This window comes from Budorcas taxicolor, chromosome 9, assembly GCF_023091745.1.
Source record: "Budorcas taxicolor isolate Tak-1 chromosome 9, Takin1.1, whole genome shotgun sequence".
Lineage (NCBI taxonomy): Eukaryota > Metazoa > Chordata > Mammalia > Artiodactyla > Bovidae > Budorcas > Budorcas taxicolor.
In genome coordinates, this window is record NC_068918.1 from 72,147,080 (window position 1) to 72,172,356 (window position 25,277).

The 25,277-nt window shown below is 43.1% G+C and overlaps 1 protein-coding gene across 1 annotated transcript; it reads right to left on the reverse strand.

Annotated features, from left to right (window-relative positions):
• Positions 1-327: 327 nt before the first annotated feature.
• FUCA2 (alpha-L-fucosidase 2) lies at positions 328-21,504 on the reverse strand. Its single transcript, XM_052645945.1, has 7 exons — positions 21,287-21,504; positions 12,398-12,585; positions 7,044-7,383; positions 5,240-5,450; positions 4,843-5,033; positions 2,172-2,280; positions 328-468 (listed from the first exon to the last, which is right to left on the reverse strand). Exons 1-7 carry the CDS (start codon positions 21,502-21,504, stop codon positions 328-330), a joined length of 1,398 nt encoding a protein of 465 aa, XP_052501905.1.
• Positions 21,505-25,277: the final 3,773 nt, after the last annotated feature.

A 25,277-nucleotide genomic window follows, 5' to 3' on the forward strand; every position in this document is an offset into this window, starting at 1 on the left:
GGTGGATTCTTTACCGCTGAGCCACCAGGGAAGCCCCATTGAGGCTTAAGAATTTCAAAATGTGAATTTGGCATTAGACATGATTCAGTCCTTACCACCACCAACTTCTCACTACAACAACGATCCCCACCTCTGATTCACACATGGAAACAAATTCAGTGTGAAGAGAAATAGCAAAGTGCATTGGACAGTTAAAACAGTTATGTGGGTAACTTAGGAAATCCTTGGCCAATTTTACATTTGCTTTCTCCATGTGCTATAATTACAAAAACCTGATATACATTCTAGTCTTAGATATGACTGCAACAGGAAGCACTCTACTGCAGATCAGGTCACATTAGTTAGTGCTAGAGCCCAGCCCCACTGGCAGGGCATCTGATGAATGGTTAGCTGAGGCAGGTCTACCTTGATGCCATTTTCCTTCAAAGGTGTCCAGTGAAGGGGCTGTCCGTGTCCCAGGAGTTTAACCTGAAATTTAAAACATACACATAAATGTCTCCTTATGTGTCTCTGACTTCCTCACTGTATTGGGAAGAAGCAGTTGATACTTCTTAAAGAGCAATGTAGACAGGAGATTCATTGTTTTTACTTTAATTTAGTGGATCACAAGCTGCTTTAATTTATGATCCAAATGCATCTCTTTTGCTCCTTTCTTACTCTCGAAAGTGTGCAGGATTTGAGGAAGAATCGTATAGACTGAATAGTGTCAGAGCAGAGAAAACTACTCTTGAACCAATCTGCACAACTAAGGCCTGCCTGGCTCTGACACAGGATGTTCAGGGAAAGGTTCACCTTCCTTATCCAGCCACCCTCCCTCCCCAGATGGCCCAATAACCTCCACTAATCAACAGTACATACGTGCGATCTATTATTACTGTAACTGTTCTATATCCTTAGTCTTACACAAAATGAATTTAAATAAGTAGTTTTCTATATATTTGTGGTTATTTTGAACCAGAAAACTTTGTTTACCATGTAGAATAATACAAAAACAAAACCCGTGGACTTTCAAATAACAGTATTAATGGTGGCCAAAGCTTCCCTGGTGGCTCAGCAGTAAAGGATGTGCCTGCAAAGCAGGAGAAGCTGGTTTGATCTCTGGGTTGGAAAGATCCCCTGGAGAAGGAAATGGCAACCCACTCCAGTATTTTGCCTGGAAAGTCCCAAGGACAGAGGAGCCTGGTGGGCTACAGTCTGTGGGGTTGCAAAAGAGACGGACATGACTGAGCGACTAAACAACAAAGAGAACGTAGATAAAATAAAAAGGTAATGTTATGCCCAGGCCTCTAAGCTGCAGTTAAACAAAAGATTTGAAAAAAAATAAGTAAACAGATTTGAACTCTTTATCTCCTTTTCTGCCAGATCAGCCACAAGTGTTAGAAATGAAACATGGGAAAATGGTTTAAGGAGAAGAATTTGGACAATTCGCCTCCCAGAAAATTTTTATTTTGTTAAAAATAAGTTATAAAATATGTTAAAATGAACTCATTGCCAGAGCTGATGGCCACAACTGTTAGATTAACCTTTTGTTATTGTTGTTTAGTCTCTCAGTCCTGTCTGACTCTTTGCAACCTCATGGATTGTAGCCCACCAGGCTCCTCTGTCCATGGAATTTCCTAGGCAAAAATACTGGAGTGTGTTGCCTTTTCCTCCTCCAAAGGATATTCCCAACCCAGGAGTCAAACCCTCAGTTAAACCCGCATCTCTTGCATGGCAGGCAAATTCTTTACTGCTGAGCCAGCAGGGAAGGTTAACCTTTAACCTCCAAATGTTTTAAGAACTTAAAATAGTGGCCATGACATCTTACATTTATCAGATGTGTTCTGGGGTGAGATGTCAGGGGAAGAATCTGAACTCCAGTCTTATGAAAAGAGTCATTTTTGGATGCATGCAGTGAACCTGAGCAACATAGCATGACTGGAGAAGATGTTTTAATTGATAAGCATGGAGATGATATAACTGTTTTATAGGCTTGGTTTTCTGGGGAATGAAACAAAATTTTCAACAGTTTTTGCCAAACATTGCCATTGATAAAGCTCATATTAAAATTACTGTCATGAGATGTAAATGGAATACATATAAGGCTCACCTTGAAGTTAAAAGTTAATGTCTTCCTCAGGGTGTTCTAGTCAGCAATTTAAAGGAACAATAAAGACAAAATTCCCTCTTACCTCTGTTGCCCCCAGAGTAGCTTTGGGCTGACCAAGAAAGAGCTGTCCTGATATGGGCCATTTGAGAAACATGGCATAGACCAACTTATCTTTAGGTTTGGATGTGTACCTGGTTAAGAAAAAAAAAATGCATAGTAATATTTCTCATTATTTATGGGTCAGGTTCAGAATTATCTTCCAGATATACCTCCATTTAGTAAATATTTACCAATGTTTTCTTTAATCGAGGGAAGAAAAAATAGCCCGATGGTAGCAATAAAAAGCACCCAAAAGGATTCTGACCCCAATCCCAGTGTAGTGTGTGGTGTGGGGGAGAAGTTCCCGCATCACCAGGCAGTTCTCAGGCACCAGCTGGGCGTCCTACAGTTCAACGCCATTCTGACACCATCTACCCAGAGGCAGTGTCAGATTCCAAAAGGTCAGGGTTTATTCCTACCACCAGTCATGTGTCCAGATTGTCATGTGGGGTTCTGACCCACAGGCTATAGACTGGAGGTTCCTACAACCCCCTCCTTGAGTTCAGCTAATTTGCTAGAGCAGCTCTCAGAATTCTACTTCCTGGATTACAGGTCTATTATAAAAGGATGTATCTCAGGAACAGCCAGATGGAAAAGACGCACAGGACAAGGTATGTGTAGGGGCAGGGGGCTTCCACACCCTCCCCAGGGGCCCTGCTCTCCCGGCACCGCCACCAATCCAGAAGCTCTCGGAACCCCATTCTTTTGGTTTTTTATGGTGGCCTCATTAATCACTATTGATTAAATCACTGGCCATGATGACTGTTTCAACCTCCAGTCTCTCTAAACAGCCGTTTGGAAGCTGAAGTGAACTGAAATACAAGAGGAGGGAGTTAGACAGTGGGATGATTCAGACTGAGATCATGAAAGGAGTACAAATATTGGAAATGCAAGGTCTAAGGTACAACCAAAAGAAGGGGACAGGATTCCTGGAAAGAAGGAAGTACAAGAACTGCATGCCTGCTAAGTCGCTTCAGTCGTGTCCAACTCTGTGCAACCCTATGGACTGTAGCTTGCCAGTCTCCTCTGTCCATGGGATGGTCCAAGCAAGAATACTGGAGTGGGTTGCCATACCCTCCCCTAGGGGATCTTCCCAACCCAGGGATCAAACCTGCATCTCTTAAGTCTCCTGCATGGCAGGTGGGTTCTTTACCACTAGCATCACTCGGGAAGCCCAAGAACTGAGGGGCCAGCAAATTAGAAGAGCTGTGAATATACACAATCAGAATTATATGAAGAGTAGTTCTGGAAGCCCACTCCAGTATTCTTGCTTGGACCATCCCATGGACAGAGGAGCCTGGTGGGCTAAGTCCATGGGGTTGCAAAGAGTCAGACACAACTGAGCGACTAACTAAGTTCTGGGGACAGCAACAGTGAGCCAGGGCTTAAACTCTCAAAGGATTTCAAAGATGGCCCTGGGAGTCTAGATAGCCATCTAAAGATGCAGCAAGGAGGGGAAACACACACGAACCTGTGGGGAGAGAGTTCCACTGATGAGGCAGGGAGAGTGGCCACCTGGGCTCAGTGCAGTGGAGCCAGGCAACAGCCTTATAGGGATTGCTAAGTAGTCTGACTTTTATCTTTACTTACTGAAAGAGAACTTAATGGAATAATGCTTAATAATTGTCAAGTCCCAGATCAGACACCCTCATAGTCAAATAGAAACACAGAAGCAAATTCTAAAACCAAATTTAAAACTAGCTTCTGTAAAATGAAAGATTAGTTCTGAGTTCTCATTATGGCTTCTGCCAGATCCAATATTCTAAAATTCTACAGTTAGGTGCTTCTGTGTAGACTGCCTTACTAAAGTAAATAAATTTTCTTCAGTGAATTGACAATTGAAGTCATTTAAGTTCAAAGAAGAGTATTTAGTCCAATCTTTTGGTATACGCTTGATCAGGCTGTACTCGCTTTGGTGGTAACACGGGTGAACTTTAGAGCTTCACTAATACTGTGCTGTGCTTAGGTGCTCAGTCATGTGACCCCACAGACTGCAGCCCGCCAGGCTCCTCTGTCCGTGGGATTCTCCAGGCGAGAATACTGGAGTGGGTTGCCGAGCCCTCCTCCAGGGGATCTTCCCAACCCAGGGATCAAACTCAGGTCTCCTGAATTGCAGGGGAATTCTTTAGTCTGAGCCACCAGGGAGAACTACTCTTACTTGCGTATGTTAAGATCCTACATCAGAAACCACCATATGCTTTTTATAGGAGATACTAGTTAAAATTTAGCCAGTTGAGATAATTAATTTTAAAGAAAGTTCAGGTTTAGATTTACTAGAAAATATTTTTCCTGCCCTATGGCACTTCCTGCTAATTTGATGAGATGTAACACCTGCAAAAGTTAGAATTTACCTGACTAAACCAAAAGTCTCTTTTGGATTAACCACTCAGCACTTTTTTTTTTTTTTCATTTTTCTGAATGACCTACAATTTTTGTAAGAAGCTTTATTTCTCCCTAAAATTTATCCACTGTTAGAAGGAATCTAGCGATTATTTCAGCTCAACTTGATAAATAATTAAGTGTTTGAAATATGCTGATTTTAAGTAAATAAAATATTCTGTATAGGTGGGCATTCATCCAATTTCCTCTTTATTATACTGTTCTCTTTATCTCTGAGAAATGTTAAATACCTTCTTCTATCAAATAGTACTTACCATACGTCTGGGGTGACAGTGTCATTCTGGGATCTCCAAGCATTGGTTTCATAGATGGCTTCTCCATTGACTTTTAGCCACATTCCCATTTGCCTCAATCGCTCCTTAAAAATTGCAGAAATGGTGCCATCTTGTGTGGGTCCAATATTCATCAACAGATTTCCTCCACATGAAACTGTTTGTACAAGTTGCTTAAAAATTAAGAATAAATATAGTTCTTAGAGGAAGAAAACAATTCCATCATTAATCACTATCTAAGAGAACACACATAGAAGAAAAAAAAGAGTCATGTCCTGTATTTACAGGCCATTGAGTCATACAGTTTAGAAAACATAATTCTCACATGTGTACACTTTTACGAATATTATTATAATGGTCACCAGACATTTTACTGTACCTTTACCAACTCTTCAATTGTGAGATAGTCAGAGATTTCAGCATTCCTCCTGTAGCCCCAGGAAAACTTGTCTATTGTCATGCAGTTTTCCCATTTATGTGGCAAAAGATGTCCTGGGTTATAACGATCACTACATGTATAGTAGCCACCATGCTTACAAATGCTACCAGCTCCCCAACGGTCATTGGTGACCACTGTGTCCCGAACTGGGCTGAAATGAAAAGGATGATAAAAAAAATTTACACAAAAGCAATGTCACTGAAAAGAGTGACATTGAATGTGACAGAAATCCAATGTGATTGAAATCCACTCTTAGAAAATAACCATAGTTGAATATAATACAAACCCCATGATTTTGAAGTAAACTAGACCTGAGGAAGTTGTAGTCCTGGCCTGTTACTTGCTAAGCTCCTTGTCCTAGAGCAAATTACCTAACTCCTCTGAATAATCCATTTCTCCATCTGTTATTAGAACAGAACTTGGGCTTCCCTGGTGGTTCAGACAGTAAGGAATCCTCCTGCCACCGCAGGAGACAGAGGTTCGATCCCTGGGTTGGGAAGATCCCCTGGAAGAGGGAAAGGCTACCCACTCCAGTATTCTTGCCTGGAGAATCCCACGGACAGAGGAGCCTGGCGGGCTACAGTCCATGGGGTCGCAAGGAGTCAGACACAACTGAGCGACTGACACAATCTATGTAAGACACCTATGTATGCCCAGCACACACAGCACTTAAAAGAGTTTTACTATTATGTAAACATTCTCCCCTGGTCTCTTCCTCTTATAATTGTGCCTAATATTGAAGATCTCAGCAAAGTTGACTGTTAGGGATGGAATTCACTGTGGCATAAAATATTCCCACAACAGTATTCATCATAGCAGGTGGTACCTCCTGCACTTCTCCATTTAGAGGGGATCGTTTTGGTTCACAAACTGAAGCGGAGGACTCCCAGTATTTCCTTTTGGAAAGGAGTACCTAGAGAAACTGCGGTTATGTACCAAGACAGAGGATTTCTCTGTGTGTCCTCTGTGGACCCAGAGAACACTGGCAGGGCTCTCCCTAACTTCACAGCACAATACCAAGTACTTTTGAGATACAGATATCAATTTGGTCCACATAGTCTGAGCCTTATAGAGGAGCTTAGTCAGAACTCCCTGTTCTAATGGGGCAGCCTGGAACATGCTAGAAAACAAAAGGAAAGAACAGGAAGAAGTGAAATGCTAACGATGAAGGAAAAGAGACAGACAGGGTGACATCCAAGCAGCAAAGATTATCAAAGGTAAAAGGATACGAAGAAGCAGTAAGAGGAACTGAAAAGCACAGCATGAGAAACAGTGATGGATAAACAGCATTGGCCCAGAGAGGTGATGAAAACGGGGACCTACAAAATTAGTCTTCAGAGTGCCTGATGCTGTAATTTTTTTTTAGTCTCAATTCAAAATCAGACTGTTGAGCTATATTTGACTCCTGGTTTGTAACTCTTAGGGCTTCCCAGGTGGCTCAGTGGTAAAGAATCCACTTGCCAGTGCAGCAACACGGGTTCGACTCCTGGATCAGGAAGATCCCCTGGAGAAGGAAACGGCAACCCACTCCAGTATTCTTGCTAACTAATTCTTGTTAAGAATATTCCAGTGTTCTTGTAACTCTTGATATTTTGAGTTAATATTGATATATCTAATATGCATTATTTACAATGATTTTCTCCCCATGTCCCAAACAAGCCTGAAGGGGAATATTTCAAGAAGCAAGAACTAATGTTATACAGGTATTAGGAATGTCACGACAGCAGTCTAGTAGCACACACACCTCTCATTGTACAGCCAGGCCAGGAAGTCTAAGCTTTTCCAGTAGGTATCTGGGGCCCCTCCATCGCCATCTGACCACAGCACCTCCGGCTGATACTTGTTCACTAACTCGTAGAGCTCGGGCAGCATCTTAGACACTGGATATTGTCGTTTCTGGAACAAGCTGGATTCATCCTCAAGGAAGAGCGGATGAAACCACTCAAAAAGGGAGTAGTAGAGCCCGAAGCGCAGGTCAGTCCTGTTCCTGACCGCGCCCGCAAGTTCCTTGACGATGTCCCTCCTCGGCCCCATGTCTACTGCGTTCCAGTTCCACGAGTACTCTGAGCCCCACAAGGTGAAGCCTGAAACATTATATTAAAAGCCTCTGTAAGCATATCAACTCTGTTCTAGTAAATGTGCGCCTATACCAACACCAAGTTATAAAGGCAGTACACGTGACATATAAATCACTGCTTCTACAAACATCTGTTTTATGACCATTTTTTTTTCCTTAGTATGTATTTTGCTTTCATGCGAGAAACAAATGAGAATTTAAAAAACATTTTTATTTATTTATTTGGCTACACAGGGCCTTGGTCGCGGCATGCAGGAATCCTTAGTGGCAGCATGCAAGCTCTTAGTTATGGCATGTGGGCTGTAGTTCCCTGACCAGGGATCAAACCTGGTCCCTGTGCGTTGGGAGCACTGAGTGTTAGCCACCAGGGAGGTCCCTAACAAATGAGAATTTAAACAAAGTAGAACCAAGATTTTTTTAAGTACTTCTCACGGCACCGCATTGTTGTTGTTCAGTGGCTAAGTCGTGTCCAGCTCTTTGTGATCCCTATGGACTACCAAACGAGAAGCTGCATTATCTCTCGAAGTTTGCTCAAATTTGTGTCCATTAAATCAATGATGTTATCTAGCCATCTCATCCTCTGTCATCCCCTTCTTGTTTTGCTTTCAATCTTTTCCAGCGTCACAGTCTTTTCCAATGAGTCAGCTCTTCACATCAGGTGGTCAGAATACTGGAGCTTCAGCATCAGTCCTTCCAATGAATATTCAGGACTAATTTCCTTTAGGATTGATTGGTTTGATCTCCTTGCAGTTGAAGGAACTCTCAAGAGTCTTCTCCAGCACAACAATTTGAAAGCATCAATTCTTTGGTGCTCAGTCTTCTTTATGGTCCAACTCTTACATCCATAGCTTTTGGAGTGGGTTGCCAGTGATTTTGGAGAAAATCAGGTCTGTATAGTCTGATCTTTCTCCGGTATTCTCCCTCTTAGATGATAAGCTCCTGGAGGGACAGTGTGATGTCTGCAGTGTTCCCGGTTATATCCTCAGCCAATGGCTAGCACAAGGTCTAGTACAAAATCACAGTCAACATTAGCAGATCATAGCTGAGATGGGAACATCTTCCACATCCACCATTGTAAACAATGACTGTGACTACTTACAGGGAAGAACCATAGATGCACTCCTGCATGATTCCTGTCTTCCAAATCAAAGAGTATATTCCCTGAGCTTAGAATTATTTTATTATAGTATGGTTCATAGAACACTGATAATCCATGTTCAGTAGTAAATCTCCTTGACCCTCATTATTCATTTAACCCAGCAGGGGTAAGGTACTCTTCCCCAGTAGTTCTATACTTGAAATGTACCCACCATCTGTAATCTCAGTTCAGTTCGGTTCAGTTCAGTCGCTCAGTCGTGTCCGATTCTTTGCGACCCCATGAATTGCAGCACGCCAGGCCTCCCTGTCCGTCACCAACTCCCGGAGTTCACTTAGACTCGCATCCATCAAGTCAGTGATGCCATCCAGCCATCTCATCCTCGGTCGTCCCCTTCTCCTCCTGCTCCCAATCCCTCCCAGCATCAAAGTCTTCTCCAATGAGTCAACTCTTTGCATGAGGTGGCCAAAGTACTGGAGTTTCAGCTTTAGCATCATTCCTTTCAAAGAAATCCCCAGGTTGATCTCCTTTAGAATGGACTGGTTGGATCTCATCCTACTCTAAAATCATAAGCTTGGATGTTGTGCTTTAAATTACCTAAAAGTGAATTATCTACCAACTAAATGGAGAAGAAGAATACAATTATATAAGTACTTTGAAATAATTCATATTTTAAAAGGAATTTGCGTTCAGATTGCTGGCTTGTCTATATAAAAACCATAGAAGCACTATATAAATGGAATACTTAAGGAATAATATAAAAGCCTCAAAATCTTTAGTTAGGATCTAGGAACATGAATACATTATTACTGTCCTACTAAAATCTAAAGCAATGTTTGTGAACCAACATACGTAAGGTGTTTGGTGTAACACTTTACTTTTATAAATCAGGACAAGTCTAAGGCAGAAAGTGAAGAAGAACTAAAGAGCCTCTTGATGAATGTGAAAGAGGAGAGTGAAAACACTGTCTTAAACCTCAACATTCAGAAAACTAAGATCATGGCATCTGGTCCCATCACTTCATGGCAAATAGATGGGGAAACAGTGGAAACAGTGGCTGACTTTATTTTTCTGGGCTCCAAAATCACTGCAGATGGTGACTGCAGCCATGAAATTAAAAGACGGTTACTCCTTGGAAGGAAAGTTATGACCAACCTAGACAGCATATTAAAAAGCAGAGACATTACTTTGCCAACAAAGGTCCATCTAGTTAAGGGTATGGTTTTTCCAGTGGTCATGTATGGATGTGAGAGTTGGACTATAAAGAAAGCTAAGTGCCGAAGAATTGATGCTTTTGAACTGTGGTGTTAGAGAAGACTCGAGAGTCCCTTGGACTGCAAGGAGATCCAACCAGTCCATCCTAAAGGAGATCAGTCCTGGGTGTTCATTGGAAGGACTGATGTTGAAGCTGAAATTCCAATACTTTGGCCACCTGATGCAAAGAGCTGACTCATTTGAAAAGACCCTGATGGTGGGAAAGATTGAGGGCAGGAGGAGAAGGGGATGACAGAGGATGAGATGGTTGGATGGCATCACCAACTCGATGGATGGGTTTGGGTGAACTCCGGGAGCTGGTGATGGACAGGGAGGCCTGGTGTGCTGCAGTTCATGGGGTCGCAAAGAGTCGGACACGACTGAGTGACTAAATTGAATTGAACTGAAGATGGACACACTCTTTGGATTCATTTTGAAGAAACTTTTAAAAGAGCTCACACTGGTTCTAAAGATGTTGTAGTAAGCTTCAAAGCACTGTTGGTGATATTTAAAGTCTTATTCCATATGTCTCAACTTGGCAGGCCCTAATGTCTGGTGGTGCTAAAACCACTTTGGGTCTTGGGTTCAGTAGCACCACCAGAAGTTCACACAGTGGTCTTCCAGCCTAACTGGGCTCAGCAGGGTCTTCTATAGGCATGAAAACCTCCAACAATATGGTTCTAGAAAATGTATAAATGTGGGCTACATCATTTGTCCTCACAGCGTGATTAAGAGTTGTTTTGCTGTGTTTTTAAATAAGCTAAGTAATACTTTCTACCATATAGCCTAAAGAAGTTCTAGGCATCAGGAAATCAACATGTCTTAAGTATCCATCTCAGCCTGAGAAACACCTGCAGGAAAAAAATCATTAAGCCACTGGACTGTGGCCAAAAGGAAAAATATCCTGATTCCTTATTTTGGGTTTTCATTCTTTCCTCGTAATCCCCCACGCACCACTGCAGAAAATAATGAGACAAAATTTTTTATTCCAATGCAAACAAATCATCCAGTTATTTATTTATCTTTGATTGCACTGGGTCTTTGTTGCTATGTACAGGCCTTTCTCTAGCTGCAGCTGGTAGGGGCTGCTCTCTAGTCGTGGTGCGCAGGCTTCTCATTGAGGTGACTTCTCCTGTTGTGGAGCTTGGGCTCTAGGGCACCTGGGCTTCAGGAGTTGCAGCTTGAGGGCTCTAAATTCTGGCTTAGTTGCCCCGAGGCCTGTGGGACCTTCCCCGACCAAGGATTGAACCTGCATCCCCTGCACTGGCAGACAGATTCTTAACCACTGAACCACTGGAGAGGTCCAGATTATCTAATTATTAACATGCTGTTGGAGGAATAATAACGTGCTGATGTTTCCTTGATCTTGTAGATATGGGAATGGTAATGGGTAGATTCTATCCTATTAATGTAAGATCACTTTAATGGTTCATTTTATGTGTCAACTTGCCTGGGTCAAAGGGTGCCCAGATATTTGGTTAAACATCATTCAGGATATGTTCCTGAAGGTGTTTCTACAGAAAATTAACATATGAATAGTTAGACTGAGTAAAGCAGATTGCCCACCCGAAGTGGTGGGCCTCATCCAATCCATTGAAGGCCTAAATAGAATAAAAGGCTGATTAAGAAAGAATTCTTCAGACTTTCCTGGTGGTCCAGTGGTTAAGACTCCCCACTTCCATTGCAGGGGGCATGGGTTCAATCCCTGGTCAGGGAACTAAGATTCTGTATGCCGGGCATTGTAGCCAAAAAGAAAAAGAAAAAGCAGCAAAGTTTAAGGAGTGGTGTTTTTTGTTTTTTAGTTAAAAAAAAAATGTTTTCTCTGTATGTTTTTGAGCTGAGACATTAGTCTTTACCTTAGATTTGGACAGGTACTTATATTATCCACGCTCCTGTTCCTGATGCCTTTGGGCTCAGACTGGAACTATATAACTGGCTGTCTTGGGTCTGGACTTCTCAGCCTCCATAGTTGCATGAGCCAGTTTCTTATGATAAATCTATACATATTATACTTCCTGTTAGCTCTGTTTCTCTGGAGAACCCTAACTCACCCACTCTGTTTCTTTTTAGATATTCTTCCACCATCTCTAATATTTCTGGGCATCATTACAGCCTTGCAATCCTGTTCCTTTCAGGTAGCCTGTGTCATTTTCATCAATAGCAAACTTTCCTCAACTGAGTCATATAAGAGTTGGCCAAAAGCACCACCTTGTATGTTGGTCATAATGTAAGACAATAGCAAATAATCCCCAGGGTACATTCCCAGAATGCATTACAGAGGTGAGAAGAAAACAGAAAGAATGTAGTTCAGTTGTAAACTTTGACCTGTAAACCACATCCGCCTTCAAAGGGCTTTAATAAAATCTTGCGTTACTTGGAAATTGTTAAATATGCACATAATAAAATGCGATCAGTTTCCATTTTTTTCTATATGTGGAGGGTATGATCTTTCTGCATACTTAATGCTCCTTTTTTTTCTTTTTCTTAATGCTTCTTAATTGGGTGAAACATGTGATCTCCTAAATTACAAGCAAATGTCAGTACCCACTTAGGACTGCTCCTAAGAGAAAACTGTTTTCATGCGGATGACCTTGCTTTAGTTTCTTCTCCCAAAAGAACTACTTCACATTTATAACCACTGTCAGTGTTTTCAGATGTTGTTCTTACTTACCTTCATGATGTTTGGAAGTTAAGACAACGTATTTGGCACCAGAAGCCTGTAAAATATCTGCCCACTGGTTCGCGTCAAAAAATTTTGCTGTAAATAGTGGTCCAAAATCTTCATATGTGAAATTAGGAGGGTAATTATTTTTCATAAAGTCCACATAAGCTGGTATCTTTTCCTTTTGCCAGTACCACCTAAGGGGATGAAGGAAACAGCATATAAGTAGCATACACATAAACACTTGAAATATAGGTATCCCTCGGTATTCATAGAGAATGAGTCCCATGTTTCTCAGCAGATACCAAAATCTGTGAGTACTCAAGTCCCTTACATAAAATGGCATACTACAGCCTGCCCTCCATATCTGCAGTTTGGGCATCTGCAGATTCAAGCAAACATAGATGAAAATTTCTGTCTGAGGTTGGTTAAATCCAGAGATGCAAATCCCTTGAATATAGAGGGCCAATTATGTATTTATTGAAAAAAATACACATAAAAGAAGACCAAACTTGTGCTATTCAGGGGTCAACCATAACTCCCTTTACTAAAATTTTCCCTTATTCAGATGTTACTAAGATTCCCTTCCTAACTTCCCCATTTAGTCTGACTTCACTTAAGGAAAGCTTACATGAACTTCCATAGTCTTCCGTCTATCCCTCTGTGAACTCTACGCAGCTTATCAACCAGAACAGTCTAAACAAACAAGTCACCCATTTGCTCTTAATTCTTCACTTTTTGATTGCAACATGGAGTATACATAATTAGTCCTTTGTAACATAAATGATGAAGTCTTCAAAAGAAGACAGAGTGCATAAAATATAACATAAATGTATTATATTCACTAGCAGGGAACAAGTGAGGAGGAAATGACAGTAAAATTAAGAAAATGCTGTTATTTTAATATACTGACTCAGTCTTCAAGGATTACTGGTTATGTGTATTTATTCTGAGCAGTGGGGCCTCAACTGCCTAAGCAGAGCTTCAGAAGGAAAACAACATTGAAAACACAACTTTAAAAAAGAAAACTATTTGTTTATTTTGCTGCCCTGGATGTTAGTCACAGCATGCAGGATCTTTAGTTGTGGCATGCGAACTCTTATTTGCAGCATATGGGATCTAGTTCCCTGACCAGCGATGGAACCCGGGCCCCCTACTCCAAGAGTGTGGAGTCTTCACCATTGGACCACCAGGGAAATCCTCAAAGCATAATTTTTAGATAAACATTTTATATAAACATGGCAGTAAGCCCATGGTCATGAAATAGATGCAAGTCCCCCTCTGACCCATCTTTTATTCTTCCTTTCACTACTCCTTTCATAAGAGTGTTTTTACTGGCTGCTGCTGCTGCTGCTAAGTTGCTTCAGTTGTTTCCGACTCTGTGCAACCCCATAGACAGAAGCCCACCAGGCTCCCCTGTCGCTGGGATTCTGCAGGCAGGAACGCTGGAGTGGGTTGCCACCTCCTTCTCCAATGCGTGAAAGTGAAAAGTGAAAGGGAAGTCACTAAGTCGTGTCCGACTCCTAGCGACCCCGTGGACTGCAGCCCACCAGGCTCCTCCGTCCATGGGACTCCCCAGGCAAGAGTACTGTAGTGGGGTGCCATTGCCTTCTCCGTTTACTGGATGAACAAATTCATAATCAGCACTAGATCTCCGAAGATGACCAGGAGGTTCTTTCTGCTGAGAAGGCTTAGCTGAAGGACATACGGTGTCACAAGCACTCTTCTTTACCTGCCCGAGAGTCAGATACATACTTTCCCAGCTTCCATCACAGCTACCACGTGGACACCTGATCCATGCTGGCCAATGGAACTGGAGGGGAAGCCAACTTGGGAGATTCTGGGAATGGTCTCCTCTCCAGTAGAAAGAGATACAATCTGCCTTTGGACAAGGCTGTGTGGCGTGATGCCTGGCCACCATCATGTCACCATGACAGGAGAAGTCAACAGGCTGAGGATGACAGAAAGCCCAGGACTTTGATTTCATCACTGAGCCAAGTACTTCTGAATTTCTTATTATGTATAGTAATAAGCTCCTATTATTATACCTTTTATTTAAGTTTTCTGTACCTTCAATTGAAAGTATCCTAATTGGTCCATGATGCACTTTTATCTTTTAAATGGAACTGCAAAAGAGAAACTGGGAGAGTCAGAAAGTTAAAAGATAAGAGATTTCTATTTTTTTCCTAGCACATCTAATTTGAACCTGCATTCTCTATTATAGTCTAGAGTCACTTCTCAAATTGCATGAGAAGAGAAGATGAGAAGAAGCACTTATAGTAAACAGCCCACCATTTATATTTGTTTTTGAGCTGCCATTAAGGATAGTCAAACATACTCATCTCTGCTGTTGACTGCCCCAGGTCAAATCAAGTGAGATCAGAGATTTAGAGGAGATAAAAAGGGAAACTATAGATAATTAAGAATCTTACACAGGGTTATTGCACTTCCAGACCATCAAAAATATACTCTGTTTTGTAAGAGAATTATCTTTATTGTTCCAGGTCAAAACAAACAACTTTGTGTTCATTTGTAGAAAATGAGAAGTTAACCATTACAAAGAATAAGATGACTCAAAACTAATTGTTTTGTGCAGAGCACTAATTTCAACTAACAAACATCAAATCCTCTCCTAGCATCAAATGTATCTTTACGTAATCTTCCCAGTTGAATAAAGGTGCTAGTGGTTAACAGAATCTGCTTGCCAATGCAGGAGGCATAAGAGACGCGGGTTCAATCCCTGGGTTGGGAAGATCCCCTAGAGGAGGGCATGGCAACCCCCTCCAGTATTCTTGCCTGGAGAATCCCATGAAAACAGAGGAGCCTGGTGGGCTACAGTCCATGGGGTCACAAAGAGTCAGACATGACGGAGCAACTGAGTACACACAATATAAGATGAGGAAATCTGTTAATTTATGTACCTTGCTGTCAGGGGATGTTTAACAGTAGGATTCCTGTGTTCTGTTTCCTGCCTCTCATGAGCCCTCTGTTCCTTATCAGTTCCTGGTAACAGGAACGAGCAGAGCGGCATGCTGCTCCCAGGACTGAGGTCATGAGATGGAATGCATGCATAGGGTTTCCTTCATTAGCTTTTCCATATGGTAAAAGTGATTATTTATGACCCTCTTTCTTTGATATGGATTGTCTTCTGGTTTTATGACCTCTATTACTCCTTGTTTCCTTGGTAACTTGTAGAGTCTGGTCTTTTGATCTTTATCTGAAGAAGCTACCTTGTAAAACAGTATATATACTCACACAGAGTTCAATAAGGCACCCTTGTTCCACCGGAGACTTGGGTCCCCATGTCCTTCTCTCTCTCTCTCTCTCTCTCTCTCTCTCTCTCTCTCTCTCTCTCTTTCTCTTATCTCTCTTGCTGGCTGATTCTCTGGAGCATGGAAGCCTGCTGAGCTCACTTTCCTGCCTGGGCTTTCAAGACCTCTTTCAGAGGATGCCCTGTGCCTATGTGAGTGGTACAAGCCCTGTCCTAGGGCTTTATTGGCTCTCTGCGTAACCCAGGGAATATTAGCCTCTTTCCTTCTTTCACTTTCTTATCATCGACTCCAGACCACCAGGTTCTGGTCCATTAAAGGACCGCAACACCTTGCTAATCGAAACATTTCAGAAGTAAATTCAAAATGCCTCACAGTACAAAACTTGCAAAGAAAGAGTTATAATATCCTGAAGCAAATATATTTGGTAATACAGGTTATGGAAAGAAAGAGTCCCATATTTTACAAGTTGATTTCAAAAGAGTATATGAATAGTACTCCATAGCTTATGCATTTCTTTTACATCATTTGGCCTAAGTGAATAAGAAAAGTTACTGGTTGCAGAAAGTCAATGTCTTTACAGAAAGTGGTACAATGTTTATAGTGTAATACAATATATAATTTATACTCTGTATTGTGTCAGCCAACTAAAAATTGTCACTTGCCATCTGATTCTATAAGAATGAAGTCCTTAGCCACTGTAGTTGCTGACTTTCAATACACCCTGAAAGGACAGGGTGGAGATTAGGAAAAACTGCCAGAACAGCCTTTCAGATAGTCAGATGTTTGCAGAAGATTTTATGAGCCCAATTTCTTGTATGTTTCTCATAGCAAGAAAAGCATTAAAATCATTAAGGGAGATGTTCGTTCCTGGTGACGGGCGGTGACCTTCTTGTGACTAGCGGTGACCTTCTTGTGACTAGCAGTAACCTTCTATCAAAATGTGTGCTGATTGCATATATCCCCTTTCACCAAAAAACGACATATATACTGACCTCCGGCTTCCCTGGTAGCTCAGTGGTAAGGAAACTTCCTGCAATGCAGGAGATGTGGGTTTGATCCCTGAATTGGGAAGATCCCCTAGAGAAGGAAATGGCAACCCATTCTAGTATTCTTGCCTGGGAAATCCCATCGATAGAGGATTTGGGGTCACAAATGTAGGCTACATTCCAAGGGATCGCAAAGAGTAGGACACAACTTAGCAACTCAACAACAACACACTGACCCCCACCCTTACCTCTTCAGAGCAGTTCCACAGAGCTCTCTAAGAGGCAATCTCCTAGGTTACAGTCCTCATTTTGCCCCAAATAAAACTTAATTCACAACTCTCACACTGGGTGTTTTTTTTTATAGTTGTCATATTGAATATATATTGTATGAATTAAATTTATTGTACATTATGTATATAGTATAACGTAGGTTTAAATATTGTTTATTTGCTTATCTTACTTAGGAACATATTATTTATGTGTATATATGTGTATTATGCATACATATATATGTAGTAACACTTCTATCTTGAAGAACTTAACATACCTGAAGTATTTAATCAAGAAAGATGTGAGACACTTAAAGCTGTAAAGGTATGGCTCTCAAGGTAAAATCTAAAGAGCAGTTTTTTTGTACACCACTTTTCACATGTTGTTGCTGTTGTTTAATTGCTAAGTTGTGTCCAAATCTTTCTGAGACCCCATGAACTGTAGCACACCAAGCTCCCCTGTCCATGGGATTTTCCAGGCAAGAATACTGGAGTGGGTTGCCATTTCCTTCTCCAGGGGATCTTTCTGACCCAGGGATCAAGCCAGTGTCTCCTGCATTGGCAGGGGGATTCTTTACCACTGAGCCACCAGACAAGCCCACTTTTCACATTTTGTTCAGTTGCTAAGTTGTGTCCAGCTTTTTCCAACCCCATGGACTGCGGCATGCCAGACTCCTCTGACCTCCACTATCTCTGAGTTTGTTCAAATCCATGTCCATTGAGTCAGTGATGGTATCTAACAATCTCATCCTTTGCCGCCCCCTTTTCCTTTTGCCTTCATTCTTTCCCAGCATCAGGGTCTTTTCCAATGAGTCAGCTCTTCACATCAGGTGGCTAAAATACTGGAGCTTCACCCACAGTCCTTCCAATGAATATTCGGGACTGATTTCCTTTAGGATTGACTGGTTGGATCTCTTGCATCCAGTTCAGTTCAGTCGCTCAGTCGTGTCCGACTCTTTGCAACCCCATGAATCGCAGCACGCCAGGCCTCCCTGTCCATCACCAACTCCCGGAGTTCACTCAGACTCACGTCCATCGAGTCAGTGATGCCATCCAGCCATCTCATCCTCTGTCGTCCCCTTCTCCTCCTGCCCCCAATCCCTCCCAGCATCAGAGTCTTTTCCAATGAGTCAACTCTTCCCATGAGGTGGCCAAAGTACTGGAGCTTCAGCTTTAGCATCATTCCTTCCAAAGAAATCCCAGGTCTGATCTCCTTCAGAATGGACTGGCTGGATCTCCTTGCAGTCCAAGGGACTCTCAAGAGTCTTCTCCAACACCACAGTTCAAAAGCATCAATTCTTCAGTGCTCAGCTTTCTTCACAGTCCAACTCTCACATCCATACATGACTACTGGAAAAACCATAGTCTTGACTAGACGGACCTTAGTCGGCAAAGTAATGTCTCTGCTTTTGAATATACTATCTAGGTTGGTCATAACTTTTCTTCCAAGGAGTAAGCGTCTTTTAATTTCATGGCTGCAGTCACCATCTGCAGTGATTTTGGAGCCCAAAAAAATAAAGTCTGCCACTGTTTCCACTGTTTCCCCATCTATTTCCCATGAAGTGGTGGGACCAGATGCCATGATCTTCGTTTTCTGAATGTTGAGCTTTAGGCCAACTTTTTCACTCTCCTCTTTCACTTTCATCAAGAGGCTTTTTAGCTCCTCTTCACTTTCTGCCATATGGGTGGTGTCATCTGCATATCTGAGGTTACTGACATTTCTCCTGGCAATCTTGATTCCAGCTTGTGTTTCTTCCAGTCCAGCGTTTCTCATGATGTACTCTGCATATAAGTTAAATAAGCAGGGTGACAATATACAGCCTTGACGTACTCCTTTTCCTATTTGGAACCAGTCTGTTGTTCCATGTCCAGTTCTAACTGTTGCTTCCTGACCTGCATACAGATTTCTCAAGAGGCAGGTCAGGTGGTCTGGTATTCCCATCTCTTTCAGAATTTTCCACAGTTTATTGTGATCCACACAGTCAAAGGTTTTGGCATAGTCAATAAAGCAGAAATAGATGTTTTTCTGGAACTCTCTTGCTTTTTCCATGATCCAGCGGATGTTGGCAATTTGATCTCTGGTTCCTCTGCCTTTTCTAAAACCAGCTTGAACATCTGGAAGTTCCCGGTTCACGTATTGCTGAAGCCTGGCTTGGAGAATTTTGAGCATTACTTTACTAGCATGTGAGATGAGTACAATTGTGTGGTAGTTTGAGCATTCTTTGGCATTGCCTTTCTTTGGGATTGGGATGAAAACTGACCTTTTCCAGTCCTGTGGTCACTGCTGAGTTTTCCAAATTTGCTGGCATATTGAGTGCAACACTTTCACAGCATCATCTTTCAGGATTTGAAATAGCTCAACTGGAAGTCCATCACCTCCACTAGCTTTGTTCATAGTGATGCTTTCTAAGGCCCACATGACTTCACATTCCAGGATGTCTGGCTCGAAGATCTTTTTTGTACAGTTCTTCTGTGTATTCTTGCCACCTCTTCTTATAATCTTCTGCTTCTGTTAGGTCCATACCATTTCTGTCCTTGATCGAGCCCATCTTTGCATGAAATGTTCCCTTGGTATCTCTAACTTTCTTGAAGAGATCTCTAGTCTTTCCCATTCTGTTCTTTTCCTCAAGGGACTCTCAAGTATCTTCCCCAACACCACAGTTCAAAAGCATCAATTCTTCGGTACTCAGCTTTCTTTATGGTCCAACTCTCACATCCATATATAACTACTGGGAAAACCATAGTTTTGACTAGATGGACCTTTGTTGGTAAACTGATATCTCTTGCTTTTTAATATGCTGTCTAGGTTTATCATAGCTTTCCTTCCAAGGAGGAAGCATCTTTTAATTTCAAGGCAGCAGTCACTGTCCACAGTGATTTTGGAGCCCAAGAAAATAAAATCTGTCACTGTTTCCATTTCCCCCCATCTATTTGCCATAATGGGACCAGATGCTATGATCTCAGTTTTTTTAATGTTGAATTTCAACACCTTTTTCACTCTCCCTCATCAAGAGGCACTTTAGTTCCTCTTCATTTTTGGCCAGTAGAGGTATCATCTGCGTATCTGAGGTTGATATTTCTCCCAGCAGTCTTAATTCCAGCTTGTGATTCATCCAGTCCGGCATTTCTCATGATGTACTCTGCATATAAGTTAAAAAGCAGGGTGACAACATACAACCTTGTCATACTCCTTTCCCAATTTAAACCAGTCCATTGTTCCATGTCCGGTTCTAACTGTTGTTGCTTCTTGATCTGCATACAGATTTCTCAGGAAGCAGGCAAGGCGGTCTGGTATTCACATCTCTTTAAGAATTTTCCAGTTTGCTGTGATGCACCCAGTCAAAGGCTTTAGTGTAGTCAGTGCAGCAGAAGTATATGTTTTTCTGGAATTTCCTTGCTTTCTCTGAGATCCAATGGATGTTGGCAATTTGATCTCTGTTCCTCTGCCTTTACTAAATCCAGCCTGAACATCTGCAAGTTCTTGGTTCATCTACTGCTGAAATCTAGCTCAAAGGATTTTGACATAATCTTGCTAGCATGTAAAATGAGCACAGTTGTGCGGTAGTTTCAACATTCTTTGGCATTGCCCTTCTTTGGGATTGGAATGAAAACTGACATTTTCCAGTCCTGTGGCCACTGCTGAGTTTTTCAAATTTGCTGATTTATTGAGTGCAGCACTTTAACAGCACTATCTTTTATAGGATTAGCTCAGCTGGAATTCCACCACCTCCATTAGCTTTGTTCATAACTTTTCACATAGCAATCTGTTAATAATTGGAGTTTCTTAGGGTTAATATTCTAGAATCTTTTTTAAAATTTTTCCTTGGACTACATGTGGTAACATTTTAAGGTTAAAGAGCCAGTGAATGCCCAAATGAACAGAAGTCTCACATACCCATGAATTTATGCTTAAACCCTCTTCATGGCAGAACAATTGACAATTGACAAGTAGCAGCAGAACAGCAATGGAGCAAGTCTGCAGTTCGAAGGACAAGGACAGTTTAGGCCCAGAGCTTCCTCCTACGACACCCACACAAGCCCTACTTATCTGCTATTTCATTCTGTCGATGGCTGCAGAGTGATAAGAACAACTGAGAAGTACAAACACCAAGAAGCTGAGAAGCCAGAGCCACATCAAGGATCTGACTCTTGGAGTCACACGGAAGCAAAATTCAGCGTTCACCCAGCAACCACCACTTACCCAGTAAATCATAAACGTAACACCCGGAAATGCAAAGCGCGGCTCAAACAGCAGAAGGTGAAACTGACTAAGAGACTAAACAAACCCGCAAAGGCTGGAGGTCTGGGTTCTGGCTGCAGGCCAGTGGGGTGCAAAGCGGGATTAGAGGAGACTGAGGGAGGCGCGCTCACCAGAACCATTCGCTCCCGAAACTGGGCACGGAGAACACGCCCCAGTGGATAAAGATGCCGAACTTGGCTTTGTCGAACCAGGCGGGCAGCTGGCGGGCATCCAGGGACTCCCAGGTGGGGTCGAAGGGCGCAGGGCCGCTCGCGGAACCCGGCGGCGGCAGCAGAAGCAGCAGGATCAGCAGCGGGAGCGCCGGCCCGGGCAGCTTCGGGGATCGCATAGCCTCGCAGCCCCCAGTCCTGGACGCTCTCCCGCGGCCTCCGAAAGCTCGTCCTTCCGCGTCCCGGCAAAGAGCCGCCACGGTCACCTGACCAAGCTGCCTTAGGAAAAAGGCACCCTCCCCGCTGGTATGGGAGTGGCCGCGGTTCGGGCCCTGGAACAGAATGACCCCAGGAGGCCTGCAGCGCCCTCTTGCATAACTAAGGAGGCCAGTATTAGCCCGAAGCCTGCCCTGAGCCTGCTCCTCTCAGCCCCCTAGATTAGCCTCTCGAGGGAGAAGAAACTAGTCTGGTTCAGGGACCCGTGGGAGCGCCTCTCCCCTCAAGCTGCAGGACGCTTCCAAAAACCGCCCAGAGAAGGCACGCTACTGAGCAGCCTGGGTGGAATCGTGGACCTGAAGCCTAATGCGGACACCGCAGGCGGACCATCCAGCGGGTGGCACGGAAAAACCCAGATCATTCTCAGCCGCTCCCACCCAGCCACCCTGCTCCCACCCACCAAGGTCTAGGGTGTGTTTGGAACTGTGGTTGTCAGCCTTGGAGTCTGTATCAGGTGAAATTCCACAAGTTTCCAATTCAGGTTGGAGCTCCAGAATTTGCATTTCTAACCAAGTTCTACACGATGCTTGTTTTGCTGGTCTGAACACCAAACTTGGAGAACCACTGCAGCTGAAAACAGTGACCTAAGACAGGTGAAACCAGCGAAAGGAATGCTTGAGAGATCTGAAGTCAGAAGCCTGGAATGATTAACCAAGGTTGAAAGCGCAATTCACATGGGCTTCAATCCCAGCAGAAGCTCTGTCGACTAAAAGAGACACACAACTTGAGAGTTGCGAGTTAAGTTTTGCTGTTGTTCAGTCGTTCCGCTCAGCTCAGTTCAGTTGCTCAGCTGTGGCCGACTTTTCGCAACCCCATGGATCACAGCATGCCAGGCCTCCCTGTCCATCACCAACTCCCAGAGTCTACTCAAACTCATCTTCATTGAGCCGGTGATGCCATCCAACCATCTCATCCTCTGTTGTCCTCTTCTCCTCCTGCCCTCAATCTTTCCCAGCATCAATGTCTTTTCAAATGAGTCAGCTCTTCACATCAGGTGGCCAAAGTATTGGAGTTTCAGCTTCAACATCAGTCCTTCCAATGTACATTCAGGACTGATCTCTTTTAGGATGGTCTGGTTGGAACTCCTTGCAGTCCAAGGGACTCTCAAGAGTCTTCTCCAACACCACAGTTCAAAAGCATCAATTCTTCAACACTCAGCCTTCTTTATCGTCCACTCTCACATCTGTACCTGACTACTGGGAAAACCATAGCTTTGACTAGATGGACCTTTGTTGGCAAAGTAATGTCTCTTCTTTTTAATATACTGTCTAGGTCTGTCATTGCTTTTCTTCCAAAGAGCAAGCATCTTTTAATTTCATGGTTGTAGTTACTGTCCACAGTGATTTTGGAGCCCAAGAAAATAAAGTCTGTCTCTGTTTCCATTGTTTCCCCATCTATTTGCATGAAGTGGTGGGACTGGATGTCATGATCTTCATTTATTGAATACTGAGGTTTAAGCCAGTTTTTTCACTCTCCTCTTTCACTTTCATCAGGAGGCTCTTTAGTTCCTCTTTGCTTCCTGCTGTAAGGGTAGTGTCATCTACATATCTGAGGTTATTGATATTTCTCCCAGCAGTCTTGATTCCTGCTTTGGTTCATCCAGCCTGGCATTTTTATGATATATTCTGCATATAAGTTAAATAAGCAGGCTGACAATATACAGCCTTGACATAAAAGTGAAAGTGAACATCGCTCAGTAGTGTCCAACTTTTTGCAACCCCATGGACTATACAGTCCACGGAATTCTCCAAGTCAGAATTCTGGAGTGGGTAATCTTTCCCTTCTCCAGGGGATCTTTGCAACCCAGGGATCAAACCCAGGTCTCCTGCATTGTAGGCAGATTCTTTACCAACTGAGCTATCAGGGAACACACTCCTTTCCCAATTTTGAACCAGTCTGTTGTTCCATGTCTGGTTCTAACTGTTGCTTCTTGACCTGCATACAGGTTTTGCAGGAGGCAGGTAAGGTGGTCTGGTATTACCATCTCTTTAAGAATTTCCCACAGTTTGTTGTGATTCACAAACTCAAAGGCTTTCCCTATGTTGTTAAATTTAAGTCTGAATTTTGTAATAAGGAGTTCATGATCTGAGCCAAAATCAGCTCCTGGTCTTGTTTTTGCTGACTGTGTAGAGCTTCTCCATCTTCAGCTACAAAGAATATAATCAATCAGCTATCAATATCGAGCATCTGGTGATGTCCGTGTGTAGAGTTAAGCTTTATTTGGGGGAGAAATGAGGACTGCAGCCCTGGAGACACACCTCAAATAGCTGAAAGACTGCTCCAAAGAGGCAGTGAAAGTGAAGTCACTCAGTTGTGTCCTACTCTTTGTGACCACATGAACTGTAGCCTACCAGGCTCCTGCATCCATGGGATTTTCCACGCAGGAGGACTGGAGTGAGTTGCCATCTCCTTCTCCAGGGGATCCTCCCAACCCAGGCATCGAACCCAGGTCTCCCACATTGCAGGCAGACGCTTTACCATCTGAGCCACCAGGGAAGCCCTGGTGGGAGTGGGAGAAGAGGCAGTGGGTCAACATGTAAGATTTTGGTGAAGGGGGAGTTCGGTGTAATCAAGCACTTACTTTACAAAAGGTTTTCTGCTCATCAGGAGGAGCTGATGTCACCATGAAGGGATTTAATGATTTTCTAGCCACAAAGAGATGCAAGGATTGGGACCATAAAATCAGTTCCCGAGAATATCTAACTATCTAGAGATGGTTGGATGGTATCACCAATTCAATGGATATGAACTTGGGCAAACTCTGGGAGATGGTGAGGGACAGGGAAGCCTCTTGAGCTGCAGTCCATGGGGTCTGTAAGAGTCAGACGTATTTGGCGACTTCCCAACCAAGGGATTAAACCCACATCCTTTACATCCTCTGCATTGGCAGATGGGTTCTTTACCACTAGCACCACCTGGGAAGCCCAATTCAAGCACATCACATTTAATTTATCAATGCCAACGCTCATCTGATAGGAGGTAGAGCTCAGGCGGGGAATGCAAGTGATGAGGAGCGGCTGTAAATACAGATGAAGCTTCACTGGCTAGCCCACCGCTCACCTCCTGCTATACAGCCTGGTTCCTGACAGCCCACAGACCAAAAACAGTCCATGGGCTGGGGATTGGGGAACCCTGCCTTATGGGAATGCAGGCGGTCTGGAGCAGATTACCTCCCTCGTGCAGACCAGGAAATTTCAGACTGGAATTATTTAAAATTCTACTCCTGAGAGAGGCTGAAACTGCTATTAGCTGATATTAAGTCTTGGTTGGGTTTAGCACAAGTGACTCCATTTGAGGCTGCTTGTTTCCTTTTAACAAGTATTATGAAAGAACAAAGAAGAAAATGGCACTAAGTAGCTGTTGCCTTCATTCTCCTTTCTCTGCGAAGATATGGGAGCAGCAGCAGCCACCTGTCACCCCAGGTATAAAGGCATTTACCCTCTTGATGCAGTGTTGATGGCTTCCCAGCACCACAGTCTGACAGGAGGGCTCCCAGTCTTTTCAGAGTGTGGTTATCTGTCAGGAGCCGTGTTAGGCATTACTGACAAAATGGAGGCATGGTCCCCAGCCCTCTCTCCTCATTCTGCAGGCACGGATCCCAGGATGAAGGAGTTAGACCTTGTAATTCTGACTTGTCTTTTCCTCTCCTAGGCTGAGTTGACTGAAAAGGAATATT

What these genes read in the sequence shown, in the direction of transcription:
- FUCA2 (XM_052645945.1), bottom strand. Translation starts at nt 21,504, where the DNA reads ATGCGATCCCCGAAGCTGCCCGGGCCGGCGCTCCCGCTGCTGATCCTG. An exon ending in AACTTCCAAACATCATGAAG is followed by an intron (nt 7,384 to 12,397) that starts GTAAGTAAGAAC and finishes ATAATGTTTCAG; the next exon opens with GCTTCACCTTGTGGGGCTCA. An exon ending in CAATTGAAGAGTTGGTAAAG is followed by an intron (nt 5,034 to 5,239) that starts GTACAGTAAAAT and finishes TTAATTTTTAAG; the next exon opens with CAACTTGTACAAACAGTTTC.